This window comes from Oncorhynchus nerka, linkage group LG3 (genome assembly GCF_034236695.1).
Source record: "Oncorhynchus nerka isolate Pitt River linkage group LG3, Oner_Uvic_2.0, whole genome shotgun sequence".
Lineage (NCBI taxonomy): Eukaryota > Metazoa > Chordata > Actinopteri > Salmoniformes > Salmonidae > Oncorhynchus > Oncorhynchus nerka.
Genome location: NC_088398.1, coordinates 85,305,021 through 85,332,111, shown reverse-complemented (window position 1 = coordinate 85,332,111; position 27,091 = coordinate 85,305,021). Strand labels below are relative to the sequence as shown.

The 27,091-nt window shown below is 54.7% G+C and overlaps 1 protein-coding gene across 1 annotated transcript in view; it reads left to right on the top strand.

The window, feature by feature from the left end:
- LOC135563583 (ATP-binding cassette sub-family B member 6-like) overlaps positions 1–27,091 on the top strand; it is a 118,566-nt gene that overhangs the window by 82,541 nt on the left and 8,934 nt on the right. The window contains exons 14-16 of the mRNA XM_065006406.1: positions 2,656–2,830; positions 2,907–3,019; positions 14,607–14,701. Of these exons, the coding sequence (XP_064862478.1) occupies positions 2,656–2,830; positions 2,907–3,019; positions 14,607–14,701 (383 nt within the window). The remainder of the gene's footprint in view (positions 1–2,655; positions 2,831–2,906; positions 3,020–14,606; positions 14,702–27,091) is intronic.

Here is a 27,091-nt window from a genome sequence, read left to right as displayed (position 1 = left end):
CCTAATCTGTACCATCCCTGGCTATAGGTGACCCAGACCTCTCTCTGTAATCCTAATCTGTACCATCCCTGGCTATAGGTGACCCAGACCTCTCTCTGTAATCCTAATCTGTACCATCCCTGGCTATAGGTGACCCAGACCTCTCTCTCTGTAATCCTAATCTGTACCATCCCTGGCTATAGGTGACCCAGACCTCTCTCTGTAATCCTAATCTGTACCATCCCTGGCTATAGGTGACCCAGACCTCTCTCTGTAATCCTAATCTGTACCATCCCTGGCTATAGGTGACCCAGACCTCTCTTTGTAATCCTAATCTGTACCATCCCTGGCTATAGGTGACCCAGACCTCTCTCTGTAATCCTAATCTGTACCATCCCTGGCTATAGGTGACCCAGACCTCTCTCTGTAATCCTAATCTGTACCATCCCTGGCTATAGGTGACCCAGACCCTCTCTCTGTAATCCTAATCTGTACCATCCCTGGCTATAGGTGACCCAGACCTCTCTCTGTAATCCTAATCTGTACCATCCCTGGCTATAGGTGACCCAGACCTCTCTCTGTAATCCTAATCTGTACCATCCCTGGCTATAGGTGACCCAGACCTCTCTCTGTAATCCTAATCTGTACCATCCCTGGCTATAGGTGACCCAGACCTCTCTCTGTAATCCTAATCTGTACCATCCCTGGCTATAGGTGACCCAGACCTCTCTCTGTAATCCTAATCTGTACCATCCCTGGCTATAGGTGACCCAGACCTCTCTCTGTAATCCTAATCTGTACCATCCCTGGCTATAGGTGACCCAGACTCTCTCTCTGTAATCCTGACCCAGACCTCTCTCTGTAATCTAATCTGTACCATCCCTGGCTATAGGTGACCCAGACCTCTCTCTGTAATCCTAATCTGTACCATCCCTGGCTATAGGTGACCCAGACCTCTCTCTGTAATCCTAATCTGTACCATCCCTGGCTATAGGTGACCCAGACCTCTCTCTGTAATCCTAATCTGTACCATCCCTGGCTATAGGTGACCCAGACCTCTCTCTGTAATCCTAATCTGTACCATCCCTGGCTATAGGTGACCCAGACCTCTCTCTGTAATCCTAATCTGTACCATCCCTGGCTATAGGTGACCCAGACCTCTCTGTAATCCTAATCTGTACCATCCCTGGCTATAGGTGACCCAGACCTCTCTCTGTAATCCTAATCTGTACCATCCCTGGCTATAGGTGACCCAGACCTCTCTCTGTAATCCTAATCTGTACCATCCCTGGCTATAGGTGACCCAGACCTCTCTCTGTAATCCTAATCTGTACCATCCCTGGCTATAGGTGACCCAGACCTCTCTCTGTAATCCTAATCTGTACCATCCCTGGCTATAGGTGACCCAGACCTCTCTGTAATCCTAATCTGTACCATCCCTGGCTATAGGTGACCCAGACCTCTCTCTGTAATCCTAATCTGTACCATCCCTGGCTATAGGTGACCCAGACCTCTCTCTGTAATCCTAATCTGTACCATCCCTGGCTATAGGTGACCCAGACCTCTCTCTGTAATCCTAATCTGTACCATCCCTGGCTATAGGTGACCCAGACCTCTCTCTGTAATCCTAATCTGTACCATCCCTGGCTATAGGTGACCCAGACCTCTCTCTGTAATCCTAATCTGTACCATCCCTGGCTATAGGTGACCCAGACCTCTCTCTGTAATCCTAATCTGTACCATCCCTGGCTATAGGTGACCCAGACCTCTCTCTGTAATCCTAATCTGTACCATCCCTGGCTATAGGTGACCCAGACTCTCTCTCTGTAATCCTAATCTGTACCATCCCTGGCTATAGGTGACCCAGACCTCTCTCTGTAATCCTAATCTGTACCATCCCTGGCTATAGGTGACCCAGACCTCTCTCTGTAATCCTAATCTGTACCATCCCTGGCTATAGGTGACCCAGACCTCTCTCTGTAATCCTAATCTGTACCATCCCTGGCTATAGGTGACCCAGACCTCTCTCTCTGTAATCCTAATCTGTACCATCCCTGGCTATAGGTGACCCAGACCTCTCTCTGTAATCCTAATCTGTACCATCCCTGGCTATAGGTGACCCAGACCTCTCTCTGTAATCCTAATCTGTACCATCCCTGGCTATAGGTGACCCAGACCTCTCTCTGTAATCCTAATCTGTACCAGCCCTGGCTATAGGTGACCCAGACCTCTCTCTGTAATCCTAATCTGTACCATCCCTGGCTATAGGTGACCCAGACCTCTCTCTGTAATCCTAATCTCTACCATCCCTGGCTATAGGTGACCCAGACCTCTCTCTGTAATCCTAATCTGTACCATCCCTGGCTATAGGTGACCCAGACCTCTCTCTGTAACCCTAATCTGTACCATCCCTGGCTATAGGTGACCCAGACCTCTCTCTGTAATCCTAATCTGTACCATCCCTGGCTATAGGTGACCCAGACCTCTCTCTGTAATCCTAATCTGTACCATCCCTGGCTATAGGTGACCCAGACCTCTCTCTGTAATCCTAATCTGTACCATCCCTGGCTATAGGTGACCCAGACCTCTCTCTGTAATCCTAATCTGTACCATCCCTGGCTATAGGTGACCCAGACCTCTCTCTGTAATCCTAATCTGTACCATCCCTGGCTATAGGTGACCCAGACCTCTCTCCGCTCCTACATCGGTGTGGTTCCTCAGGACACAGTGCTCTTCAATGACAGCATAAGAAACAACATCCGGTACGGACGCATTCCCGCTAGCGACCAGGAGGTGGAGGAGGCTGCCCTCGCTGCGGACATACACTACAAGATCCTGTCACTGCCCGAGGGTGAGGAAGAGGATGATGAAGAAGAGGATGAAGATAATGAGGAGGATGAGGAGGATAATGTGTGTTGTCTCCACAGGGTATGAGACCCAGGTGGGAGAGAGGGGTCTGAAGCTGAGTGGAGGAGAGAAACAGAGAGTAGCCATCGCCCGTACAATCCTGAAGGACCCCCGTATTATACTGCTAGATGAGGTGAGAGATAGGGGGTCGGGAAGAGGGCTGGTGGGGGAGGGAGGGGGCAGGTGGGAGGGACGGCAGGGGAAAGAGGGCAGGTGGGGGGGCAGGGGGAGGGAGAAGGGCTGGGAGGGAGGAGGGCAGGTGGGAATAGGAATAGGGCAGGGGGGAGGGAGGAGGGCATGGAGGAATAGGGCAGGGGGAGGGAGGAGGGCATGAAGGAATAGGGCAGGTGGGGGGAGGAGGGCATGGAGGAATAGGGCAGGGGGAGGGAGGAGGGCATGGAGGAATAGGGCAGGGGGGGAGGAGGGCATGGAGGAAGAGGGCAGGGAGGAATAGGGCAGGTGGGGGGAGGGCATGGAGGAATAGGGCAGGGGGAGGGAGGAGGAGGGCATGGAGGAATAGGGCAGGGAGGAATAGGGCAGGTGGGGGGAGGGCATGGAGGAATAGGGCAGGGAGGAATAGGGCAGGGGGGGGAAATGGAGGAATAGGGCAGGGGGGAGGAGGGCATGGAGGAATAGGGCAGGGGGAGGAATAGGGCATGGAGGAATAGGGCAGGGGGAGGAATAGGGCATGGAGGAATAGGGTAGGTGGGGGGAGGAGGGCATGGAGGAAGAGGGCAGGTGGGGGGAGGAGGGCATGGAGGAATAGGGCAGGGGGGGGGAGGAGGGCATGGAGGAATAGGGCATCGGGGAGGAGGAGGGCATGGAGGAATAGGGCATGGAGGAATAGGGCATGGAGGAATAGGGCAGGGGGAGGAATAGGGCATGGAGGAATAGGGCAGGTGGGGGGAGGAGGGCATGGAGGAAGAGGGCAGGTGGGGGGAGGAGGGCATGGAGGAATAGGGCAGGGGGAGGGAGGAGGGCATGGAGGAATAGGGCAGGGGTGAGGGAGGAGGGCATGGAGGAATAGGGCAGGGGGGAGGAGGAGGGCATGGAGGAATAGGGCAGGTGGGGGAGGAGGGCATGGAGGAAGAGGGCAGGTGGGGGGAGGAGGGCATGGAGGAATAGGGCATGGAAGAATGGGGCAGGTGGGAGGAGGAGGGCATGGAGGGAAGAGGGCAGGGGGAGGGAGGAGGGCATGGAGGAATAGGGCAGGGGGAGGGAGGAGGGCATGGAGGAATAGGGCAGGGGGAGGGAGGAGGGCATGGAGGAATAGGGCAGGTGGGGGGAGGAGGGCATGGAGGAATAGGGCAGGTGGGGGGAGGAGGGCATGGAGGAATAGGGCAGGTGGGGGGGAGGAGGGCATGGAGGAAGTGGGCAGGGGAGGGAGGAGGGCATGGAGGAATAGGGCAGGGGGAGGGAGGGAGGAGGGCATGGAGGAATAGGGCATGGAGGAGGAGGGCAGGTGGGGGGGAGGGCATGGAGGAATAGGGCATGGAGGAATAGGGCAGGGGGGGGGCATGGAGGAATAGGGCAGGGGGAGGAATAGGGCATGGAGGAATAGGGCAGGGGGGGAGGAATAGGGCATGGAGGAATAGGGTAGGTGGGGGGAGGAGGGCATGGAGGAATAGGGCAGGGGGAGGGAGGAGGGCATGGAGGAAGAGGGCAGGTGGGGGAGGAGGGCATGGAGGAATAGGGCAGGTGGGGGGAGGATGGGGCAGGGGGGGAGGGAGGAGGGCATGGAGGAATAGGGCATGGAGGAATAGGGCAGGGGAGGGCATGGAGGAATAGGGCAGGTGGGGGGAGGGCATGGAGGAATAGGGCAGGGGTGAGGGCATGGAGGAATAGGGCAGGTGGGGGGAGGGGCAGGGAGGAATAGGGCAGGGGGGGGGGAGGGCATGGAGGAATAGGGCAGGTGGGGGAGGGCATGGAGGAATAGGGCAGGGGAGGAGGGCATGGAGGAATAGGGCAGGTGGGGGGGGCATGGAGGAATAGGGCAGGTGGGGGGAGGGCATGGAGGAATAGGGAGGGAGGAGGGCATGGAGGAATAGGGAGGAGGGCATGGAGGGAGGGAGGGAGGGCATGGAGGAATAGGGCAGGGAGGAGGGCATGGAGGAGGGCATGGAGGAATAGGGCAGGGAGGAATAGGGCATGGAGGAATAGGGCAGGGGGGGGAGGAGGGCATGGAGGAATAGGGCAGGGGGAGGGAGGAGGGCATGGAGGAATAGGGCATGGAGGAATAGGGCATGGAGGAATAGGGCAGGGGAGGGAGGAGGGCATGGAGGAATAGGGCAGGTGGGGGGAGGAGGGCATGGAGGAATAGGGCAGGGGGGGGAGGAGGGCATGGAGGAATAGGGCAGGGGGAGGGAGGAGGGCATGGAGGAATAGGGCAGGGGGAGGGAGGAGGGCATGGAGGAATAGGGCAGGGGGAGGGAGGAGGGCATGGAGGAATAGGGCAGGTGGGGAAGGAGGGCATGGAGGAATAGGGCAGGGGGAGGGAGGAGGGCATGGAGGAATAGGGCAGGTGGGGGGGAGGAGGGCATGGAGGAATAGGGCAGGGGGGGAAAGGGCATGGAGGAATAGGGCAGGGGGAGGGAGGAGGGCATGGAGGAATAGGGAAGGGGGAGGAGGAGGGCATGGAGGAATAGGGCAGGTGGGGAGGGAGGAGGGCATGGAGGAATAGGGCAGGTGGGGGGAGGAGGGCATGGAGGAATAGGGCAGGGGGGGGGAGGAGGAGGGCATGGAGGAAAGGGCAGGTGGGAGGGAGGAGGGCATGGAGGAATAGGGCAGGGGGAGGGAGGAGGGCATGGAGGAATAGGGCAGGGGGGGGGAGGAGGGCATGGAGGAATAGGGCAGGGGGGGAGGAGGGCATGGAGGAATAGGGCAGGTGGGGAGGAGGAGGGCATGGAGGAATAGGGCAGGGGGGGGAGGAGGGCATGGAGGAATAGGGCAGGTGGGGGGAGGAGGGCATGGAGGAATAGGGCAGGTGGGGGGAGGAGGGCATGGAGGAATAGGGCAGGGGGGGAGGAGAAAGGGCATGGAGGAAGAGGGCAGGTGGGAGGGAGGAGGGCATGGAGGAATAGGGCAGGGGGAGGGAGGAGGGCATGGAGGAATAGGGCAGGTGGGGGGAGGAGGGCATGGAGGAATAGGGCAGGTGGGGGGGGGGGGCATGGAGGAGGGCATGGAGGAATAGGGCAGGTGGGGGAGGGGGCATGGAGGAATAGGGCAGGTGGGAGGGAGGAGGGCATGGAGGAATAGGGCAGGGGGCAGGGAGGAGGGCATGGAGGAATAGGGCAGGGGGAGGAGGGAGGGCATGGAGGAATAGGGCAGGGGGAGGAGGGCATGGAGGAATAGGGCAGGGGGGGAGGAGGGCATGGAGGAATAGGGCAGGGGGGAGGAGGGCATGGAGGAATAGGGCATGGGGGGGGGAGGGAGGAGGGCATGGAGGAATAGGGCAGGGGGAGGGAGGAGGGCATGGAGGAATAGGGCATGGAGGAGGAGGGCATGGAGGAATAGGGCAGGTGGGGGGGAGGAGGGCATGGAGGAATAGGGCAGGGGGGGGGAGGAGGGCATGGAGGAATAGGGCAGGTGGGGGGAGGAGGGCATGGAGGAATAGGGCAGGGGGGGGGAGGAGGGCATGGAGGAATAGGGCAGGGGGAGGGAGGAGGGCATGGAGGAATAGGGCAGGGGGGAGGGAGGAGGGCATGGAGGGAGGGCAGGGGGAGGGGAGGAGGGCATGGAGGAAGAGGGCAGGGGGGGGGAGGAGGGCATGGAGGAATAGGGCAGGGGGAGGGAGGAGGGCATGGAGGGAGGAGGGCAGGGGGGGAGGAGGGCATGGAGGAATAGGGCAGGGGGAGGGAGGAGGGCATGGAGGAATAGGGCAGGGGGAGGGAGGGAGGGGCATGGAGGAATAGGGCATGGAGGAATAGGGCATGGAGGGATAGGGCATGGAGGAATAGGGCATGGAGGAATAGGGCAGGGGAGGGAGGAGGGCATGGAGGAATAGGGCAGGGGGGGAGGAGGGCATGGAGGAATAGGGCAGGGGGGGGGGAGGAATAGGGCAGGGGGAGGAGGGCATGGAGGAATAGGGCAGGGGGGAGGAGGGCATGGAGGAATAGGGCAGGTGGGGGGAGGAGGGCATGGAGGAATAGGGCAGGGGGGGGAGGAGGGCATGGAGGAATAGGGCAGGTGGGGGGAGGAGGGCATGGAGGAATAGGGCATGGAGGAGGAGGGCATGGAGGAATAGGGCAGGGGGAGGGAGGAGGGCATGGAGGAATAGGGCAGGGGGGGGGAGGAGGGCATGGAGGAATAGGGCAGGGGGGGGAGGAGGGCATGGAGGAATAGGGCAGGGGGAGGGAGGAGGGCATGGAGGAATAGGGCAGGTGGGGGGAGGAGGGCATGGAGGAATAGGGCAGGGGGGGGATGGAGGGCATGGAGGAGGAGGAGGGCATGGAGGAATAGGGCAGGAGGGGAGGGCATGGAGGAATAGGGCAGGGGGGAGGGCATGGAGGAATAGGGGGAGGGCATGGAGGAATAGGGCAGGGGGGGGAGGAGGGCATGGAGGAATAGGGCAGGGGGGAGGAGGGCATGGAGGAATAGGGCAGGGGGAGGAGGAGGGCATGGAGGAATAGGGCAGGGGGGGAGGAGGGCATGGAGGAATAGGGCAGGTGGGGGAGGAGGGCATGGAGGAATAGGGCAGGTGGGGGGAGGAGGGCATGGAGGAATAGGGCAGGGGGGGGAGGAGGGCATGGAGGAATAGGGCAGGGGGGATGGAGGAATAGGGCAGGGAGGAATGGAGGGGCATGGAGGGGAGGGAGGAGGGCATGGAGGAATAGGGCAGGTGGGGGGGAGGAGGGCATGGGAGGAGGGCAGGTGGGGGGAGGAGGGCATGGAGGAATAGGGCAGGGGGAGGGAGGAGGGCATGGAGGGAGGAAGAGGGCATGGAGGTGGGAGGGAGGAGGGCATGGAGGAATAGGGCAGGGGGAGGGAGGAGGGCATGGAGGAAAGGGCAGGTAGGGCATGGAATAGGGCAGGTGGGGGGAGGGGCATGGAGGAAGGAGGGCATGGAGGAATAGGGCAGGGGGAGGGAGGAGGGCATGGAGGAATAGGGCAGGGGGCAGGGAGGGCATGGAGGAATAGGGCAGGTGGGGAGGGGAGGGCATGGAGGAATAGGGCAGGTGGGGGGAGGAGGGCATGGAGGAAGAGGGCAGGTGGGGGGGGGAGGGCATGGAGGAATAGGGCAGGGGGGAGGGAGGATGGAGGCATGGAGGAAGGAGGGCATGGGGGAGGGAGGAGGGCATGGAGGAATAGGGCATGGAGGAATAGGGCATGGTGGAATAGGGCAGGGGGGAGGGCATGGAGGAATAGGGCAGGTGGGGGGAGGAGGGCATGGAGGAGGAGGGCATGGTGGGGGGAGGAGGGCATGGGAGGAATAGGGGGAGGGAGGAGGGCATGGAGGAATAGGGCATGGAGGAATAGGGAGGGGGGGAGGAGGGCATGGAGGAATAGGGCAGGGGGGAGGGAGGAGGGCATGGAGGAATAGGGCAGGGGGAGGGCATGGAGGAATAGGGGCATGGAGGAGGGCATGGAGGCAGGGGGCAGGGAGGAGGGCATGGAGGAATAGGGCAGGTGGGGGAGGAGGGCATGGAGGAATAGGGCAGGTGGGGGCATGGAGGAGGGCATGGAGGAACAGGGCATGGTGGGGGGGAGGAGGGCATGGAGGAATAGGGCAGGTGGGGGGAGGAGGGCATGGAGGAAGAGGGCAGGTGGGGGGAGGAGGGCATGGAGGAAGAGGGCAGGTGGGGGAGGGAGGAGGGCATGGAGGAATAGGGCAGGGGAGGGAGGAGGGCATGGAGGGGGAGGGCATGGAGGAGGGCAGGTGGGGGAGGGGCATGGAGGAATAGGGCAGGGAGGAGGAGGCATGGAGGAAGAGGCAGGGGAGGTGGGGAGGAGGGCATGGAGGGGGAGGGCAGGGGGGGGAGGAGGGCATGGAGGAATAGGGCATGGGGGAGGGAGGGGGAGGGCATGGAGGAATAGGGCAGGGGGGAGGAGGCATGGAGGAATAGGGCAGGGGGGGGAGGGCATGGAGGAATAGGGGGGGGGGGGAGGGCATGGAGGAATAGGGCAGGTGGGGGGGGCATGGAGGAATAGGGCAGGGGGAGGAATGGGGCATGGAGGAATAGGGCAGGGAGGGCATGGAGGAATAGGGGAGGGAGGGAGGGCATGGAGGAATAGGGCAGGGAGGAGGGCATGGAGGAGGGCATGGAGGAATGGGGCAGGGAGGATAGGGCATGGAGGAATAGGGCAGGGGGGAGGGAGGAGGGCATGGAGGAATAGGGCAGGGGAGGAGGAGGGCATGGAGGAATAGGGCAGGGAGGGGAGGAATAGGGCATGGAGGAATGGAGGGCAGGTGCATGGAGGAGGAGGGCATGGAGGAATAGGGCATGGGGGGGAGGGAGAGGGCATGGAGGAAGGGCAGGTGGGGGGAGGAGGGCATGGAGGAATAGGGCAGGGGGGAGGGAGGAGGGGCATGGAGAATAGGGCAGGGGGGAGGAGGAGGGCATGGAGGAATAGGGGGGGGGGGGGGAGGAGGGCATGGAGGAATAGGGCAGGGGGGGGGAGGAGGGCATGGAGGAATAGGGCAGGGGGAGGGAGGAGGGCATGGAGGAATAGGGCAGGGGGGGAGGAGGGCATGGAGGAATAGGGCAGGTGGGGGGAGGAGGAGGGCATGGAGGAATAGGGCAGGGGGGGGGGAGGAGGGCATGGAGGAATAGGGCAGGGGAGGAATAGGGCAGGAGGAGGAGGGCATGGAGGAATAGGGCAGGGAGGAGGGCATGGAGGGTGGGGGGGAGGAGGGCATGGAGGAATAGGGCAGGGAGGAGGGGGCATGGAGGAATAGGGCAGGGGGAGGGAGGAGGGCATGGAGGAAGAGGGCAGGTGGGGGGAGGAGGCATGGAGGAATAGGGCAGGGGGAGGGATGGAGGGCATGGAGGAATAGGGCAGGTGGGGGGAGGAGGGCATGGAGGAATAGGGCAGGTGGGGGGAGGAGGGCATGGAGGAATAGGGCAGGTGGGGGGGGAGGGCATGGAGGAATAGGGCATGGAGGAATAGGGCAGGTGGGAGGGAGGAGGGCATGGAGGAATAGGGCATGGAGGAATAGGGCAGGTGGGAGGAGGAGGGCATGGAGGAATAGGGCATGGAGGAATAGGGCAGGTGGGGTGGGGCATGGAGGAATGGGGCATGGAGGAATAGGGCAGGTGGGAGGAGGAGGGCATGGAGGAATAGGGCATGGAGGAATAGGGCAGGTGGGGGAGGAGGGCATGGAGGAATAGGGCAGGGGGAGGGAGGGAGGGCATGGAGGAATAGGGCAGGTGGGGGGAGGAGGGCATGGAGGAAGAGGGCAGGTGGGGGGAGGAGGGCATGGAGGAATAGGGCAGGGGGAGGGAGGAGGGCATGGAGGAATAGGGCAGGGGGAGGGAGGAGGGCATGGAGGAATAGGGCAGGGGGGAGGAGGGCATGGAGGAATAGGGCAGGGAGGAATAGGGCAGGTGGGGGAGGAGGGCATGGAGGAATAGGGCAGGGGGGGAGGAAAGGGCAGGGGAGGGAGGAGGGGCATGGAGGAATAGGGCATGGAGGAATAGGGCAGGTGGGGGGAGGAGGGCATGGAGGAATAGGGCAGGGGGAGGGAGGAGGGCATGGAGGAATAGGGCAGGTGGGGGGGGAGGGCATGGAGGAAGAGGGCAGGTGGGGGGAGGAGGGCATGGAGGAATAGGGCAGGGGAGGGAGGAGGAGGGCATGGAGGAATAGGGCAGGGGAGGAGGAGGGCATGGAGGAATAGGGCAGGGGGGAGGGAGGAGGGCATGGAGGAATAGGGCAGGGAGGAATAGGGCAGGTGGGGGGAGGAGGGCATGGAGGAATAGGGCAGGGGGAGGGAGGAAGAGGGCAGGGGAGGGAGGAGGGCATGGAGGAATAGGGCAGGGGGGGAGGAGGGCATGGAGGAAGAGGGCAGGGGGAGGGAGGAGGGCATGGAGGAAGAGGGCAGGTGGGAGGGAGGAGGGCATGGAGGAAGGGGCAGGGGGAGGGAGGAGGGCATGGAGGAAAGGGCAGGGGGAGGGAGGAGGGCATGGAGGAAGAGGGCAGGTGGGAGGAGGAGGGCATGGAGGAATAGGGCAGGGGGAGGGAGGAGGGCATGGAGGAATAGGGCAGGAGGGAGGGAGGAGGGCATGGAGGAATAGGGCAGGGGAGGGAGGAGGGCATGGAGGAATAGGGCAGGGGGGAGGAGGAGGGCATGGAGGAATAGGGCAGGGGAGGGAGGAGGGCATGGAGGAATAGTGCAGGTGGGAGGAGGAGGGCATGGAGGAATAGGGCAGGGGGGAGGGAGGAGGGCATGGAGGAATAGGGCAGGGGGGGGAGGGAGGAGGGCATGGAGGAAGAGGGCAGGTGGGGGGAGGAGGGCATGGAGGAAGAGGGCAGGTGGGGGGAGGAGGGCATGGAGGAATAGGGCAGGGGAGGAGGAGGGCATGGAGGAAGAGGGCAGGTGGGGGGAGGAGGAGGCATGGAGGAATAGGACAGGGGGAGGGAGGAGGGCATGGAGGAAGAGGGCAGGTGGGGGAGGGCATGGAGGAATAGGGCAGGTGGGGGGAGGAGGGCATGGAGGAATAGGGCAGGTGGGGGGAGGAGGGCATGGAGGAAAAGGGCAGGTGGGGGGAGGAGGGCAGGGAGGAAAGAGGGCAGGTGGGGGAGGAGGGCATGGAGGAAGAGGGCAGGTGGGGGGGGAGGAGGGCAGGGAGGAAGAGGGCAGGTGGGGGGGAGGAGGGCATGGAGGAAGAGGGCAGGTGGGGGGAGGAGGGCAGGGAGGAATAGGGCAGGTGGGAGGGAGGAGGGCATGGAGGAAGAGGGCAGGGGGGAGGGAGGAGGGCATGGAGGAATAGGGCAGGTGGGGGGGAGGAGGGCATGGAGGAAGAGGGCAGGTGGGGGGGAGGAGGGCATGGAGGAAGAGGGCAGGTGGGGGAGGAGGGCAGGAGGAAGAGGGCAGGTGGGGGAGGAGGGCAGGGAGGAATAGGGCAGGGGGGAGGGAGGAGGGCAGGAGGAGGGAGGAGGGCAGGTGGGAGGAGGGAGGGGCAGGGAGGGAGGAGGAGGGAGGAGGGCAGGTGGGAGGGAGGAGGGCATGGAGGAAGAGGGCAGGTGGGAGGGAGGAGGGCATGGAGGAAGAGGGCAGGTGGGAGGGAGGAGTGCATGGAGGAAGAGGGCAGGGGAGGGAGGAGGAGGGCAGGGGAGGGAGGGGGCATGGAGGAAGAGGGCAGGGGGGGAGGAGGGCAAGGGGAGGGAGGAGGGCAGGTGGGGGGGTGCAAGGAGGAATAGGGCAGGGGAGGGAGGGAGGGGCATGGAGGAAGAGGGCAGGTGGGGGGGTGCAAGGAGGAAGAGGGCAGGTGGGAGGGCAGGGGGGGGAGGAGGGCATGGAGGAGAGGGCAGGTGGGGGGCTGGTGGGAGGGAGGAGGGCATGGAGGAAGAGGGCAGGGGGAGGGAGGAGGGCATGGAGGAAGAGGGCAGGGGGAGGGAGGAGGGCATGGAGGAAGAGGGCAGGTGGGAGGGAGGAGGGCATGGAGGAATAGGGCAGGGGGAGGGAGGAGGGCATGGAGGAATAGGGCAGGGGGAGGGAGGAGGGCATGGAGGAATAGGGCAGGGGAGGAGGAGGGCATGGAGGAAGAGGGCAGGGGGGGGAGGGAGGAGGGCATGGAGGAATAGGGCAGGGGGGAGGGAGGAGGAATGGAGGAAGAAGGGCAGGGGGGAGGAGGAGGGCATGGAGGAATAGGGCAGGGGGAGGGAGGAGGGCATGGAGGAATAGGGCAGGTGGGAGGGAGGGGCATGGAGGAATAGGGCAGGGGGAGGGAGGAGGGCATGGAGGAATAGGGCAGGGGGGAGGAGGGCATGGAGGAATAGGGCAGGGGGGGAGGGAGGAGGGCATGGAGGAATAGGGCAGGGGAGGGAGGAGGGCATGGAGGAATAGGGCAGGTAGGGCAGGTGGGAGGAGGAGGGCATGGAGGAATAGGGCAGGAGGAGGGGGGGAGGAGGGCATGGAGGGGCAGGGAAGGAGGGCATGGAGGAATAGGGCAGGGGGGAGGAGGAGGGCATGGAGGAATAGGGCAGGGGGGGGAGGAGGGCATGGAGGAATAGGGCAGGTGGGGGGAGGGCAGGGAGGAAGAGGGCAGGTGGGGGGAGGAGGGCATGGAGGAATAGGGCAGGGAGGGAGGAGGGCAGGAGGAGGGAGGGCAGGTGGGAGGGAGGGAGGAGGGCATGGGGAGGGAGGGAGGGCAGGTGGGGGGGAGGAGGGCATGGAGGAGGAGGGCAGGTGGGAGGGAGGAGGGCATGGAGGAATGGGGCAGGTGGGAGGGAGGAGGGCATGGAGGAAGAGGGCAGGGGAGGAGGAGGGCATGGAGGAGGGAGGGGAGGAGTGGGAGGGGGCAGGGGAGGAGGGCAGGGGAGGGAGAGGGCAGGTGGGAGGAGGGCAGGAGGAATAGGGCAGGGGGAGGGAGGAGGGCATGGAGGAAGAGGGCAGGTGGGGGGGGGGTGCAAGGAGAAGAGGGCAGGTGGGAGGGCAGGGAGGGAGGGAGGAGGGCATGGAGGAAGGGGCAGGTGGGGGGCTGGTGGGAGGGAGGGCATGGAGGAAGAGGGCAGGGGAGGGAGGAGGGCATGGAGGAAAGGGGGCAGGGGGAGGGAGGAGGGCATGGAGGAATAGGGCAGGGGGAGGGAGGAGGGCATGGAGGAATAGGGCAGGGGAGGGAGGAGGGCATGGAGGAATAGGGCAGGGGAGGGAGGAGGGCATGGAGGAATAGGGCAGGGGGAGGGAGGAGGGCATGGAGGAATAGGGCAGGGGGAGGGAGGAGGGCATGGAGGAATAGGGCAGGGGAGGGAGGAGGGCATGAAGGAAGAGGGCAGGGAGGGAGGAGGGCATGGAGGAAGAGGGCAGGGGAGGGAGGAGGGCAGGTGGGGGGGCAGGTGGGAGGGAGGGGTTATGGAGGAAGAGGGCAGGTGGGGGAGGATGGCATGGAGGAAGAGGGCAGGTGGGGGGCAGGTGGGAGGGGGGGCAGGTGGGGGGGCAGGTGGGAGTCATGTCAGGGACTGTGTGTGTATAAAACCCTCCTCGTCTCTGTCACACAGGTCTCTGTCACACAGGTCCTCAACCTAGCTTGACTTCATTGCTTTGCTGTAGATAGAAGGGCCAATGGTTCTTTGTGCTGGAAACCAATAATGTGTGTTCTGAAGTTTCTGTTGAATTGCAGCCAAACACTGCTGGTTGGGAAACAATAGGAGTTACAGTCTGATAGACTTCATATCATAACTTTTTTGTTTTATTCTCATGTTGGTCCCATGTTATTATTTTCTATGCTACATGCTACATACTACCCCTCTCTCTCTCTCCCTGTCTCTCTCTCCCTGTCTCTCTCTCTCCCTGTCTCTCTCTCCCTGTCTCTCTCTCTCCCTGTCTCTCTCTCTCTCCCTGTCTCTCTCTCTCTCCCTGTCTCTCTCTCTCCCTGTCTCTCTCTTTCCCTATCTCTCTCTCTCTCCCTGTCTCTCTCTCTCCCTGTCTCTCTCTCTCCCTGTCTCTCGCTCTCTCCCTGTCTCTCTCTCTCCCTGTCTCTCTCTCTCCCTGTCTCTCTCTCTCCCTGTCTCTCTCTCTCTGCAGGCCACGTACTAACTGTCTCTCTCCCTGTCTCTCTCTGCAGGCCACGTCAGCCCTGGACACACAGACAGAACGCAACATCCAGGCTTCACTCTCCAAAGTCTGTGCCAACAGGACCACTATAGTAGTAACACACAGGTAACGCTTTCAGAGAGCCAGTCAATCATCAGCTGTTGTGTTAACAGATGTAATCCTCCCTCAATCTGTCTCACAGCTGTCTGCATGTGTTTACAGTGATGTAATGTCACAGATCGAGCCCTAACACTGTGTGTTTCTGGCTGGGGAAAACAACAAAGACAGAAGGGATCTCTGCTTCATATGCCTTTATATCTCAGAATAGGGTATCTGACCAAAGGGAATCGGGTATCTGACCAAAGGGAATCAGGTATCTGACCAAAGGGAATCAGGTATCTGACCAAAGGGAATAGGGTATCTGACTAAAGGGGATAAGGTAACTGACCAAAGGGAATAGGGTATCTGACTAAAGGGATTTGGGTATCTGACCAAAAGGAATCGGTTACCTGACCAAAGGGAATAGGGTATCTGACTAAAGGGAATAGGGTATCTGACCAAAGGGAATAGGGTATCTGACCAAAGGGAATAGGGTATCTGACCAAAGGGAATCAGGTATCTGACCAAAGGGAATCAGGTATCTGACCAAAGGGAATCAGGTTTCTGACCAAAGGGAATATGGTATCTGACCAAAGGGAATCGGGTATCTGACTAAAGGGATTTGGGTATCTGACCAAAGGGAATCGGGTACCTGACCAAAGGGAATCGGGTATCTGACCAAAGGGAATCGGGTATCTGACCAAAGGGAATAGGGTATCTGACTAAAGGGATTTGGGTATCTGACCAAAGGGAATCGGGTACCTGACCAAAGGGAATCGGGTATCTGACCAAAGGGAATCGGGTATCTGACCAAAGGGAATAGGGTATCTGACTAAAGGGATTTGGGTATCTGACCAAAGGGAATAGGGTATCTGACCAAAGGGAATAGGGTATCTGACCAAAGGGTATAGGGTATCAGACCAAAGGGAATAGGGTATCTGACTAAAGGGGATAGGGTAACTGACCAAAGGGAATAGGGTATCTGACTAAAGGGATTTGGGTATCTGACCAAAAGGAATCGGGTACCTGACCAAAGGGAATCGGGTATCTGACCAAAGGGAATAGGGTATCTGACTAAAGGGAATAGGGTATCTGACCAAAGGGAATAGGGTATCTGACCAAAGGGAATAGGGTACCTGACTAAAGGGAATCGGGTATCTGACCAAAGGGAATCGGGTATCTGACTAAAGGGAATAGGGTACCTGACCAAAGGGAATCGGGTATCTGACCAAAGGGAATAGGGTATCTGACTAAAGGGAATAGGGTATCTGACTAAATGGAATAGGGTATCTGACTAAAGGGATTTGGGTATCTGACCAAAGGGAATCGGGTACCTGACCAAAGGGAATCGGGTATCTGACCAAAGGGAATCGGGTATCTGACCAAAGGGAATAGGGTATCTGACTAAAGGGATTTGGGTATCTGACCAAAGGGAATAGGGTATCTGACCAAAGGGAATAGGGTATCAGACTAAAGGGAATAGGGTATCTGACCAAAGGGAATAGGGTATCTGACTAAAGGGGATAGGGTAACTGACCAAAGGGAATAGGGTATCTGACTAAAGGGATTTGGGTATCTGACCAAAGGGATTTGGGTATCTGACCAAAGGGAATCGGGTACCTGACCAAAGGGAATCGGGTATCTGACCAAAGGGAATAGGGTATCTGACTAAAGGGAATAGGGTATCTGACCAAAGGGAATCGGGTATCTGACTAAAGGGAATCAGGTATCTGACCAAAGGGAATCAGGTATCTGACCAAAGGGAATCAGGTTTCTGACCAAAGGGAATAGGGTATCTGACCAAAGGGAATCGGGTATCTGACCAAAGGGATTTGGGTATCTGACCAAAGGGAATCGGGTACCTGACCAAAGGGAATCGGGTATCTGACCAAAGGGAATCGGGTATCTGACCAAAGGGAATAGGGTATCTGACTAAAGGGATTTGGGTATCTGACCAAAGGGAATAGGGTATCTGACCAAAGGGAATAGGGTATCTGACCAAAGGGGATAGGGTATCAGACTAAAGGGAATAGGGTATCTGACCAAAGGGAATAGGGTATCTGACTAAAGGGGATAGGGTAACTGACCAAAGGGAATAGGGTATCTGACTAAAGGGATTTGGGTATCTGACCAAAGGGAATCGGGTACCTGACCAAAGGGAATCGGGTATCTGACCAAAGGGAATAGGGTATCTGACTAAAGGGAATAGGGTATCTGACCAAAGGGAATAGGGTATCTGACCAAAGGGAATAGGGTACCTGACTAAAGGGAATCGGGTATCTGACCAAAGGGAATCGGGTATCTGACTAAAGGGAATAGGGTACCTGACCAAAGGGAATCGGGTATCTGACCAAAGGGAATAGGGTATCTGACTAAAGGGAATAGGGTACCTGACCAAAGGGAATCGGGTATCTGACCAAAGGGAATAGGGTATCTGACTAAAGGGAATAGGGTATCTGACCAAAGGGAATCGGGTATCTGACTAAAGGGAATAGGGTATCTGACCAAAGGGAATAGGGTATCTGACTAAAGGGAATAGGGTATATGACCAAAGGGAATAGGGTATCTGACCAAAGGGAATAGGGTGCCTGTTTGGGTGCCATGATGGAAAAGTCTATCTTCTCCGGTCCTTCCTTTCCAATCCCACTTAAACCCAAAATCCTGACTCCAGCGTTGCATCAAAATCCCTGACTTTATTATTTTTATTATAGGTTACATTATCAAACCAGTCTTGCCAATGCAAATTAATTAAAATGCAAATTAATTCAAATGAAAATACCTCTACAACATGTCCCCCACTTCTCTTTGCTGTCTCCAATTGCAGATATCAAATAAAATAATATTTTATCAGTCAAATGCTGAATACAACAGGTGTAGTAGACCTCACAGTGAAATGCTGAATACAACAGGTGTAGTAGACCTTACAGTGAAATGCTGAATACAACAGGTGTAGTAGACCTCACAGTGAAATGCTGAATACAACAGGTGTAGTAGACCTTACAGTGAAATGCTGAATACAACAGGTGTAGTAGACCTTACAGTGAAATGCTGAATACAACAGGTGTAGTAGACCTCACAGTGAAATGCTGAATACAACAGGTGTAGTAGACCTTACAGTGAAATGCTGAATACAACAGGTGTAGTAGACCTCACAGTGAAATGCTGAATACAACAGGTGTAGTAGACCTCACAGTGAAATGCTGAATACAACAGGTGTAGTAGACCTTACAGTGAAATGCTGAATACAACAGGTGTAGTAGACCTCACAGTGAAATGCTGAATACAACAGGTGTAGTAGACCTCACAGTGAAATGCTGAATACAACAGGTGTAGTAGACCTTACAGTGAAATGCTGAATACAACAGGTGTAGTAGACCTCACAGTGAAATGCTGAATACAACAGGTGTAGTAGACCTCACAGTGAAATGCTGAATACAACAGGTGTAGTAGACCTCACAGTGAAATGCTGAATACAACAGGTGTAGTAGACCTCACAGTGAAATGCTGAATACAACAGGTGTAGTAGACCTTACAGTGAAATGCTGAATACAACAGGTGTAGTAGACCTTACAGTGAAATGCTGAATACAACAGGTGTAGTAGACCTCACAGTGAAATGCTGAATACAACAGGTGTAGTAGACCTCACAGTGAAATGCTGAATACAACAGGTGTAGTAGACCTCACAGTGAAATGCTGAATACACCAGCTGTAGTAGACCTCACAGTGAAATGCTGAATACAACAGGTGTAGTAGACCTCACAGTGAAATGCTGAATACAACAGGTGTAGTAGACCTCACAGTGAAATGCTGAATACAACAGGTGTAGTAGACCTTACAGTGAAATGCTGAATACAACAGGTGTAGTAGACCTTACAGTGAAATGCTGAATACAACAGGTGTAGTAGACCTCACAGTGAAATGCTGAATACAACAGGTGTAGTAGACCTCACAGTGAAATGCTGAATACAACAGGTGTAGTAGACCTCACAGTGAAATGCTGAATACACCAGCTGTAGTAGACCTCACAGTGAAATGCTGAATACAACAGGTGTAGTAGACCTCACAGTGAAATGCTGAATACAACAGGTGTAGTAGACCTCACAGTGAAATGCTGAATACAACAGGTGTAGTAGACCTCACAGTGAAATGCTGAATACAACAGGTGTAGTAGACCTTACAGTGAAATGCTGAATACAACAGGTGTAGTAGACCTCACAGTGAAATGCTGAATACAACAGGTGTAGTAGACCTTACAGTGAAATGCTGAATACAACAGGTGTAGTAGACCTCACCGTGAAATGCTGAATACATCAGGTGTAGTAGACCTCACAGTGAAATGCTGAATACATCAGGTGTAGTAGACCTCACAGTGAAATGCTGAATACATCAGGTGTAGTAGACCTCACAGTGAAATGCTGAATACAACAGGTGTAGTATACCTCACAGTGAAATGATGAATACAACAGGTGTAGTAGACCTTACAGTGAAATGCTGAATACAACAGGTGTAGTAGACCTCACAGTGAAATGCTGAATACAACAGGTGTAGTAGACCTCACAGTGAAATGATGAATACAACAGGTGTACTAGACAATAACGAGGCTATAATCAGGTTCTCGGACTAGGTAAATAGTCCAGGTAACCATTTGATTAATTGTTCAGCTGTATACAGGGGGTACCGGTACAGAGTCAATGTGGAGGCTATATACAGGGGGTACTGGTACAGAGTCAATGTGGAGGCTATATACAGGGTGTTATGGTACAGAGTCAATGTGGAGGCTATATACAGGGGGTACCAGTACAGAGTCAATGTGGAGACTATATACAGGGGGTACTGGTACTGAGTCAATGTGGAGACTATATACAGGGGGTACCGGTACTGAGTCAATGTGGAGACTATATACAGGGGGTACTGGTACTGAGTCAATGTGGAGACTATATACAGGGGGTACTGGTACTGAGTCAATGTGGAGACTATATACAGGGGGTACTGGTACTGAGTCAATGTGGAGACTATATACAGGGGGTACCGGTACTGAGTCAATGTGGAGACTATATACAGGGGGTACTGGTACTGAGTCAATGTGCAGGCTATATACAGGGGGTACTGGTACTGAGTCAATGTGCAGGCTATATACAGGGGGTACTGGTACTGAGTCAATGTGCAGGCTATATACAGGGGGTACTGGTACTGAGTCAATGTGCAGGCTATATACAGGGGGTACTGGTACTGAGTCAATGTGCAGGCTATATACAGGGGGTACTGGTACTGAGTCAATGTGCAGGCTATATACAGGGGGTACTGGTACTGAGTCAATGTGCAGGCTATATACAGGGGGTACTGGTACTGAGTCAATGTACAGGCTATATACAGGGGGTACCAGTACAGTCAATGTGGAGACTATATACAGGGGGTACCAGTACTGAGTCAATGTGGAGGCTATATACAGGGGGTACCAGTACAGAGTCAATGTGGAGGCTATATACAGGGGGTACCGGTACAGAGTCAATGTGGAGGCTATATACAGGGGGTACCAGTACTGAGTCAATGTGGAGGCTATATACAGGGGGTACCAGTACTGAGTCAATGTGGAGGCTATATACAGGGGGTACCGGTACAGAGTCAATGTGGAGGCTATATACAGGGGGTACCAGTACTGAGTCAATGTGGAGGCTATATACAGGGGTACCAGTACAGAGTCAATGTGGAGGCTATATACAAGGGGTACCGGTACAGAGTCAATGTGGAGGCTATATACAGGGGGTACCGATACAGAGTCAATGTGGAGGCTATATACAGGGGTACCGGTACAGAGTCAATGTGGAGGCTATATACAGGGGTACCGGTACAGAGTCAATGTGGAGACTATATACAGGGGTACCGGTACAGAGTCAATGTGGAGGCTATATACAGGGGGTACCGGTACAGAGTCAATGTGGAGGCTATATACAGGGTACCAGTACAGAGTCAATGTGGAGGCTATATACAGGGGTACCAGTACAGAGTCAATGTGGAGGCTATATACAGGGGTACCAGTACTGAGTCAATGTGGAGGCTATATACAGGGGGTACCAGTACAGAGTCAATGTGGAGGCTATATACAGGGGCACCGGTACAGAGTCAATGTGGAGGCTTTATACAGGGGTACCGGTACAGAGTCAATGTGGAGGCTATATACAGGGGTACCAGTACTGAGTCAATGTGGAGACTATATACAGGGGTACCAGTACAGAGTCAATGTGGAGACTATATACAGGGGGTACCGGTACAGAGTCAATGTGGAGGCTATATACAGGGGTACCAGTACAGAGTCAATGTGGAGACTATATACAGGGGGTACCAGTACAGAGTCAATGTGGAGACTATATACAGGGGTACCAGTACTGAGTCAATGTGGAGGCTATATACAGGGGTACCAGTACTGAGTCAATGTGGAGGCTATATACAGGGGGTATCAGTACTGAGTCAATGTGGAGGCTATATACAGGGGGTACCAGTACTGAGTCAATGTGGAGGCTATATACAGGGGTACCAGTACAGAGTCAATGTGGAGGCTATATACAGGGGGTACCAGTACAGAGTCAATGTGGAGGCTATATACAGGAGGTACCAGTACAGAGTCAATGTGGAGGCTATATACAGGGGGTACCAGTACTGAGTCAATGTGGAGGCTATATACAGGGGGTACCGGTACAGAGTCAATGTGGAGGCTATATACAGGGGGTACCGGTACAGAGTCAATGTGGAGGCTATATACAGGGGGTACCGGTACAGAGTCAATGTGGAGGCTATATACAGGGGGTACCAGTACAGAGTCAATGTGGAGACTATATACAGGGGGTACCGGTACAGAGTCAATGTGGAGGCTATATACAGGGTGTTACGGTACAGAGTCAATGTGGAGGCTATATACAGGGGGTACCGGTACAGAGTCAATGTGGAGGCTATATACAGGGGTACCGGTACAGAGTCAATGTGGAGGCTATATACAAGGGGTACCGGTACAGAGTCAATGTGGAGGCTATATACAGGGGGTACCGGTACAGAGTCAATGTGGAGACTATATACAGGGGGTACCGGTACAGAGTCAATGTGCAGGCTATATACAGGGGGTACCGGTACAGAGTCAATGTGGAGACTATATACAGGGGGTACCGGTACAGAGTCAATGTGCAGGCTATATACAGGGGGTACCAGTACTGAGTCAATGTGGAGGCTATATACAGGGGGTACCAGTACAGAGTCAATGTGGAGGCTATATACAGGGGGTACCGGTACAGAGTCAATGTGGAGGCTATATACAGGGGGTACCAGTACAGAGTCAATGTGGAGGATATATACAGGGGGTACCGGTACAGAGTCAATGTGGAGGCTATATACAGGGGGTACCGGTACAGAGTCAATGTGGAGGCTATATACAGGGGGTACCGGTACAGAGTCAATGTGGAGGCTATATACAGGGGGTACCGGTACAGAGTCAATGTGGAGACTATATACAGGGTGTAACGGTACAGAGTCAATGTGGAGGCTATATACAGGGTATTACGGTACAGAGTCAATGTGGAGGATATATACAGGGTATTACGGTACAGAGTCAATGTGGAGGCTATATACAGGGGGTACCAGTACAGAGTCAATGTGGAGGCTATATACAGGGTAACGGTACAGAGTCAATGTGGAGGCTATATACAGGGTGTTACGGTACAGAGTCAATGTGGAGGCTATATACAGGGTATTACGGTACAGAGTCAATGTGGAGGCTATATACAGGGTACCAGTACAGAGTCAATGTGGAGGCTATATACAGGGTACCAGTACAGAGTCAATGTGGAGGCTATATACAGGGTATTACGGTACAGAGTCAATGTGGAGACTTTAATACAAGGGTACCAGTACAGAGTCAATGTGGAGACTTTAATACAAGGGTACCAGTACAGAGTCAATGTGCAGGGGGCACCGGTTAGTTGAGGTAATATGTACATGAAGGTAGAGTTAATAAAGTGACTATGCATAGATGATAACAACAGAGAGTGGCAGCGGTGTAAAATGGGGGGGGGGGGACAATGCAAATTGGGTAGCCATTTGATTAGCTGTCCAGGAGTCTTATGGCTTGGGGGTAGAAGCTGTTTAGAATCCTCTTGGACCTAGACTTGGCGCTCCGGTACCGCTTGCTGTGCGGTAGCAGAGAGAACAGTCTATGACTAGGGTGGCTGGAGTCTTTGACAATTTTCAGGGCCTTCCTCTGACACCGCCTGGTATTTAGGTCCTGGATGGCAGGAACCTTGGCCCCAGTGATGTATTGGGCTGTTCTGGGCCCTCTGTAGTGCCTTGCGATCAGAGGCCGAGCAGTTGCTATACCAGGCACTGACGCAACCCATCAGGATGCTCTCGATGGTGCAGCTGAAGAACATTTTGAGGATGTGAGGACCCATGCCAAATCTTTTCAGTCTCCTGAGGGGAAACAGGTTTTGTCGTGCCCTTTTCACGACTGTCTTAGTATGTTTGGACCATGTTAGTTTATTGGTGTTGGAACTTGAAGCTCTGCCGTGCTTAATGATGGTGTTGGAGTCGTGCCTGGCTGTGCAGTCATGAGTGAACAGGGAGTACAGAAGGGGACTGAGCACGCACCCCTGATGGGCCCCCATGTTGAGGATCAGCGTGGCAGATGTGTTGTTGCCTACCCTTACCACCTGGGGGCGGCCCGTCAGGAAGTCCAGGATCCAGTTGCAGAGGGAGGTGTTTAGTCCCAAGGTCCCTAGCTTAGTGATGAGCTTTGAGGGCACTATGGTGTTGAACGCTGAGCTGTAGTCAATGAATAGCATTCTCACATAGGTGTTCCTTTTGTCCAGGTGGGAAAGGGCAGTGTGGAGTGCAATAGAGTTTGCATCATCTGTGGATCTGTTGGGGCGGTATGCAAATTGGAGTGGGTCTAGGGTTTCTGGGATAATGGTGTTGATGTGAGCCATGACCAGCCTTTCAAAGCATTTCATGGCTACAGACGTGAGTGCTACGGGTCGGTTGTCATTTAGGCAGGTTACCTTAGTGTTCTTGGGCACAGGGACTATGGCGGTCTGCTTGAAACATGTTGGAATTACCGACTCATACAGGGAGAGGATGAAAATGTCAGTGAAGACACCTGCCAGTTGGTGTGTCAGAGCCGGTGTAGTACGATTCGATCTTAGTCCTGTATTGACGCTTTGCCTGTTTGATGGTTCATCAGAGGGCATAGCGGCATTTCTTATAAGCTTAGGGATAGAGTCCCACTCCTTGAAAGCGGCAGCTCTAGCCTTTAGCTCAGTGCGGATGCTGCCTGTAATCCATGGCCTCTGGTTGGGGTATACACGTACGGTCACAGTGGGGACGACATAATCAATGCACTTATTGATGAAGCCAATGACTGATGTGGTGTACTTCTCAATGCCATCGGAGGAATCCCAGAAAATATTCCAGTCTGTGCTGCAAAACAGTCCTGTAGCATCTGCTTCCACTGACCTTCCATTGATCTAGTCACTGGTGCTTCCTGCTTTAATTTGAGCTTGTAAGCAGGAATCAGGAGGATAGAATTATGGTCAGATTTGCTAAATGGAGGGCGAGAGAGAGCTTTGTACGCGTCTCTGTGTGTGGAGTAAAGATGGTGTAGAGGTTTTTTTCCCCCCTCTGGTTGCACATTTAACATGCTGATAGAAATTTGGTAAAACGGATTTAAGTTTCCCTGAATTAAAGTCCCCGGCTACTAGGACTGCCTCTGGGTGAGCGTTTTCTTGTTTGCTTATGGTGGAATACAGCTCATTCAGTGCTGTCTTAGTGTCAGCCTCTGACTGCTGTCTTAGTGTCAGCCTCTGACTGCTGTATTAGTGTCAGCCTCTGACTGCTGTATTAGTGTCAGCCTCTGACTGCTGTATTAGTGTCAGCCTCTGACTGCTGTATTAGTGTCAGCCTCTGACTGCTGTCTTAGTGTCAGCCTCTGACTGCTGTATTAGTGTCAGCCTCTGACTGCTGTATTAGTGTCAGCCTCTGACTGCTGTCTTAGTGTCAGCCTCTGACTGCTGTCTTAGTGTCAGCCTCTGACTGCTGTATTAGTGTCAGCCTCTGACTGCTGTCTTAGTGTCAGCCTCTGACTGCTGTCTTAGTGTCAGCCTCTGACTGCTGTATTAGTGTCAGCCTCTGACTGCTGTATTAGTGTCAGCCTCTGACTGCTGTCTTAGTGTCAGCCTCTGACTGCTGTCTTAGTGTCAGCCTCTGACTGCTGTATTAGTGTCAGCCTCTGACTGCTGTATTAGTGCCTCAGTCTGTGGTATGTAACCAGCTACAAAGGATACAGATGAAAACTCTCTAGGTAGATAGTGTGGTCTACAGCTTATCATGAGATACTCTACCTCAGGCGAGCAATAGCTTCAGACTTCCTTAGATATTCTGCACCAGCTGTTATTTACAAAAATACATAGTCCACCGCCCCTTGTCTTACCAGACGCTGCTGTTCTATCCTGCCGGTACAGCGTATAACCAGCCAGCTGTATGTTGATAGTGTCGTTCAGCCACGACTCCGTGAAGCATAAGATGTTACCGTTTTAAATGTCCCGTTGGTAGTTTAATCTTCAGCGTAGGTCATCAATTTTATCCTCCTATGATTGCATGTTTGCTAGGAGAATGGAAGGAAGTGGGGGTTTATTCGGTCGCCTACGAATTCTCATAAGGCAGCCCGCCCTCTGGCCCCTTTTGCTTCACACAAATCACGGGGATCTGGGCCTGTTCCTGGGCCTGTTCCTGGGCCTGTTCCTGGGAGAGCACTGTATAAGGCAGCCCGCCCTCTGGCCCCTTTTTCTTCAGGGAATAGAGTGCCATTTCAGAAGCAACCTAGGTGGAAACATGGATAAGCCTTCCTTTGATTAAGGTCTAGATTAAATATTGAAGAACAGATGATAGCACCACTAGCATCTAATACCATTAAGATGATAGCACCACTAGCATCTAATACCGTTAAGATGATAGCACCACTAGCATCTAATACCATTAACATGATAGCACCATTAGCATCTAATACCATTAAGATGATAGCACCACTAGCATCTAATACCATTAAGATGATAGCACCACTAGCATCTAATACCATTAAGATGATAGCACCACTAGCATCTAATAACATTAAGAAGATAGCACCACTAGCATCTAATACCATTAAGATGATAGCACCACTAGCATCTAATACCGTTAAGATGATAGCACCACTAGCATCTAATACCATTAAGATGATAGCACCACTAGCATCTAATACCATTAAGATGATAGCACCACTAGCATCTAACACCATTAAGATGATAGCATCACTAGCATCTAATACCATTAAGATGATAGCACCACTAGCATCTAACACCATTAAGATGATAGCACCACTAGCATCTAATACCATTAAGATGATAGCACCACTAGCATCTAATACCATTAAGATGATAGCACCACTAGCATCTAATACCATTAAGATGATAGCACCACTAGCATCTAATACCATTAAGATGATAGCACCACTAGCATCTAACACCATTAAGATGATAGCACCACTAGCATCTAATACCGTTAAGATGATAGCACCACTAGCATCTAATACCATTAAGATGATAGCACCACTAGCATCTAATACCGTTAAGATGATAGCACCACTAGCATCTAATACCATTAAGATGATAGCACCACTAGCATCTAACACCATTAAGATGAAAGCAGTATAAGTTGTTTCTAACCAGGTCATTCTTATAGTGTTCCATTCTACACCGATGCTGGTTCTAACCAAGTCATTCTTATAGTGTTCCATTCTACACCGATGCTGGTTCTAACCAAGTCATTCTTATAGTGTTCCATTCTACACCGATGCTGGTTCTAACCAAGTCATTCTTATAGTGTTCCATTCTACACCGATGCTGCTCATAACCAAGTCATTCTTATAGTGTTCCATTCTACACCGATGCTGGTTCTAACCAAGTCATTCTTATAGTGTTCCATTCTACACCGATGCTGCTCATAACCAAGTCATTCTTATAGTGTTCCATTCTACACCGATGCTGGTTCTAACCAAGTCATTCTTATAGTGTTCCATTCTACACCGATGCTGGTTCTAACCAAGTCATTCTTATAGTGTTCCATTCTACACCGATGCTGGTTCTAACCAAGTCATTCTTATAGTGTTCCATTCTACACCGATGCTGGTTCTAACCAAGTCATTCTTATAGTGTTCCATTCTACACCGATGCTGGTTCTAACCAAGTCATTCTTATAGTGTTCCATTCTACACCGATGCTGGTTCTAACCAGGTCATTCTTATAGTGTTCCATTCTACACCGATGCTGGTTCTAACCAGGTCATTCTTATAGTGTTCCATTTTACACCGATCCTGGTTCTAACCAAGGCATTCTTATAGTGTTCCA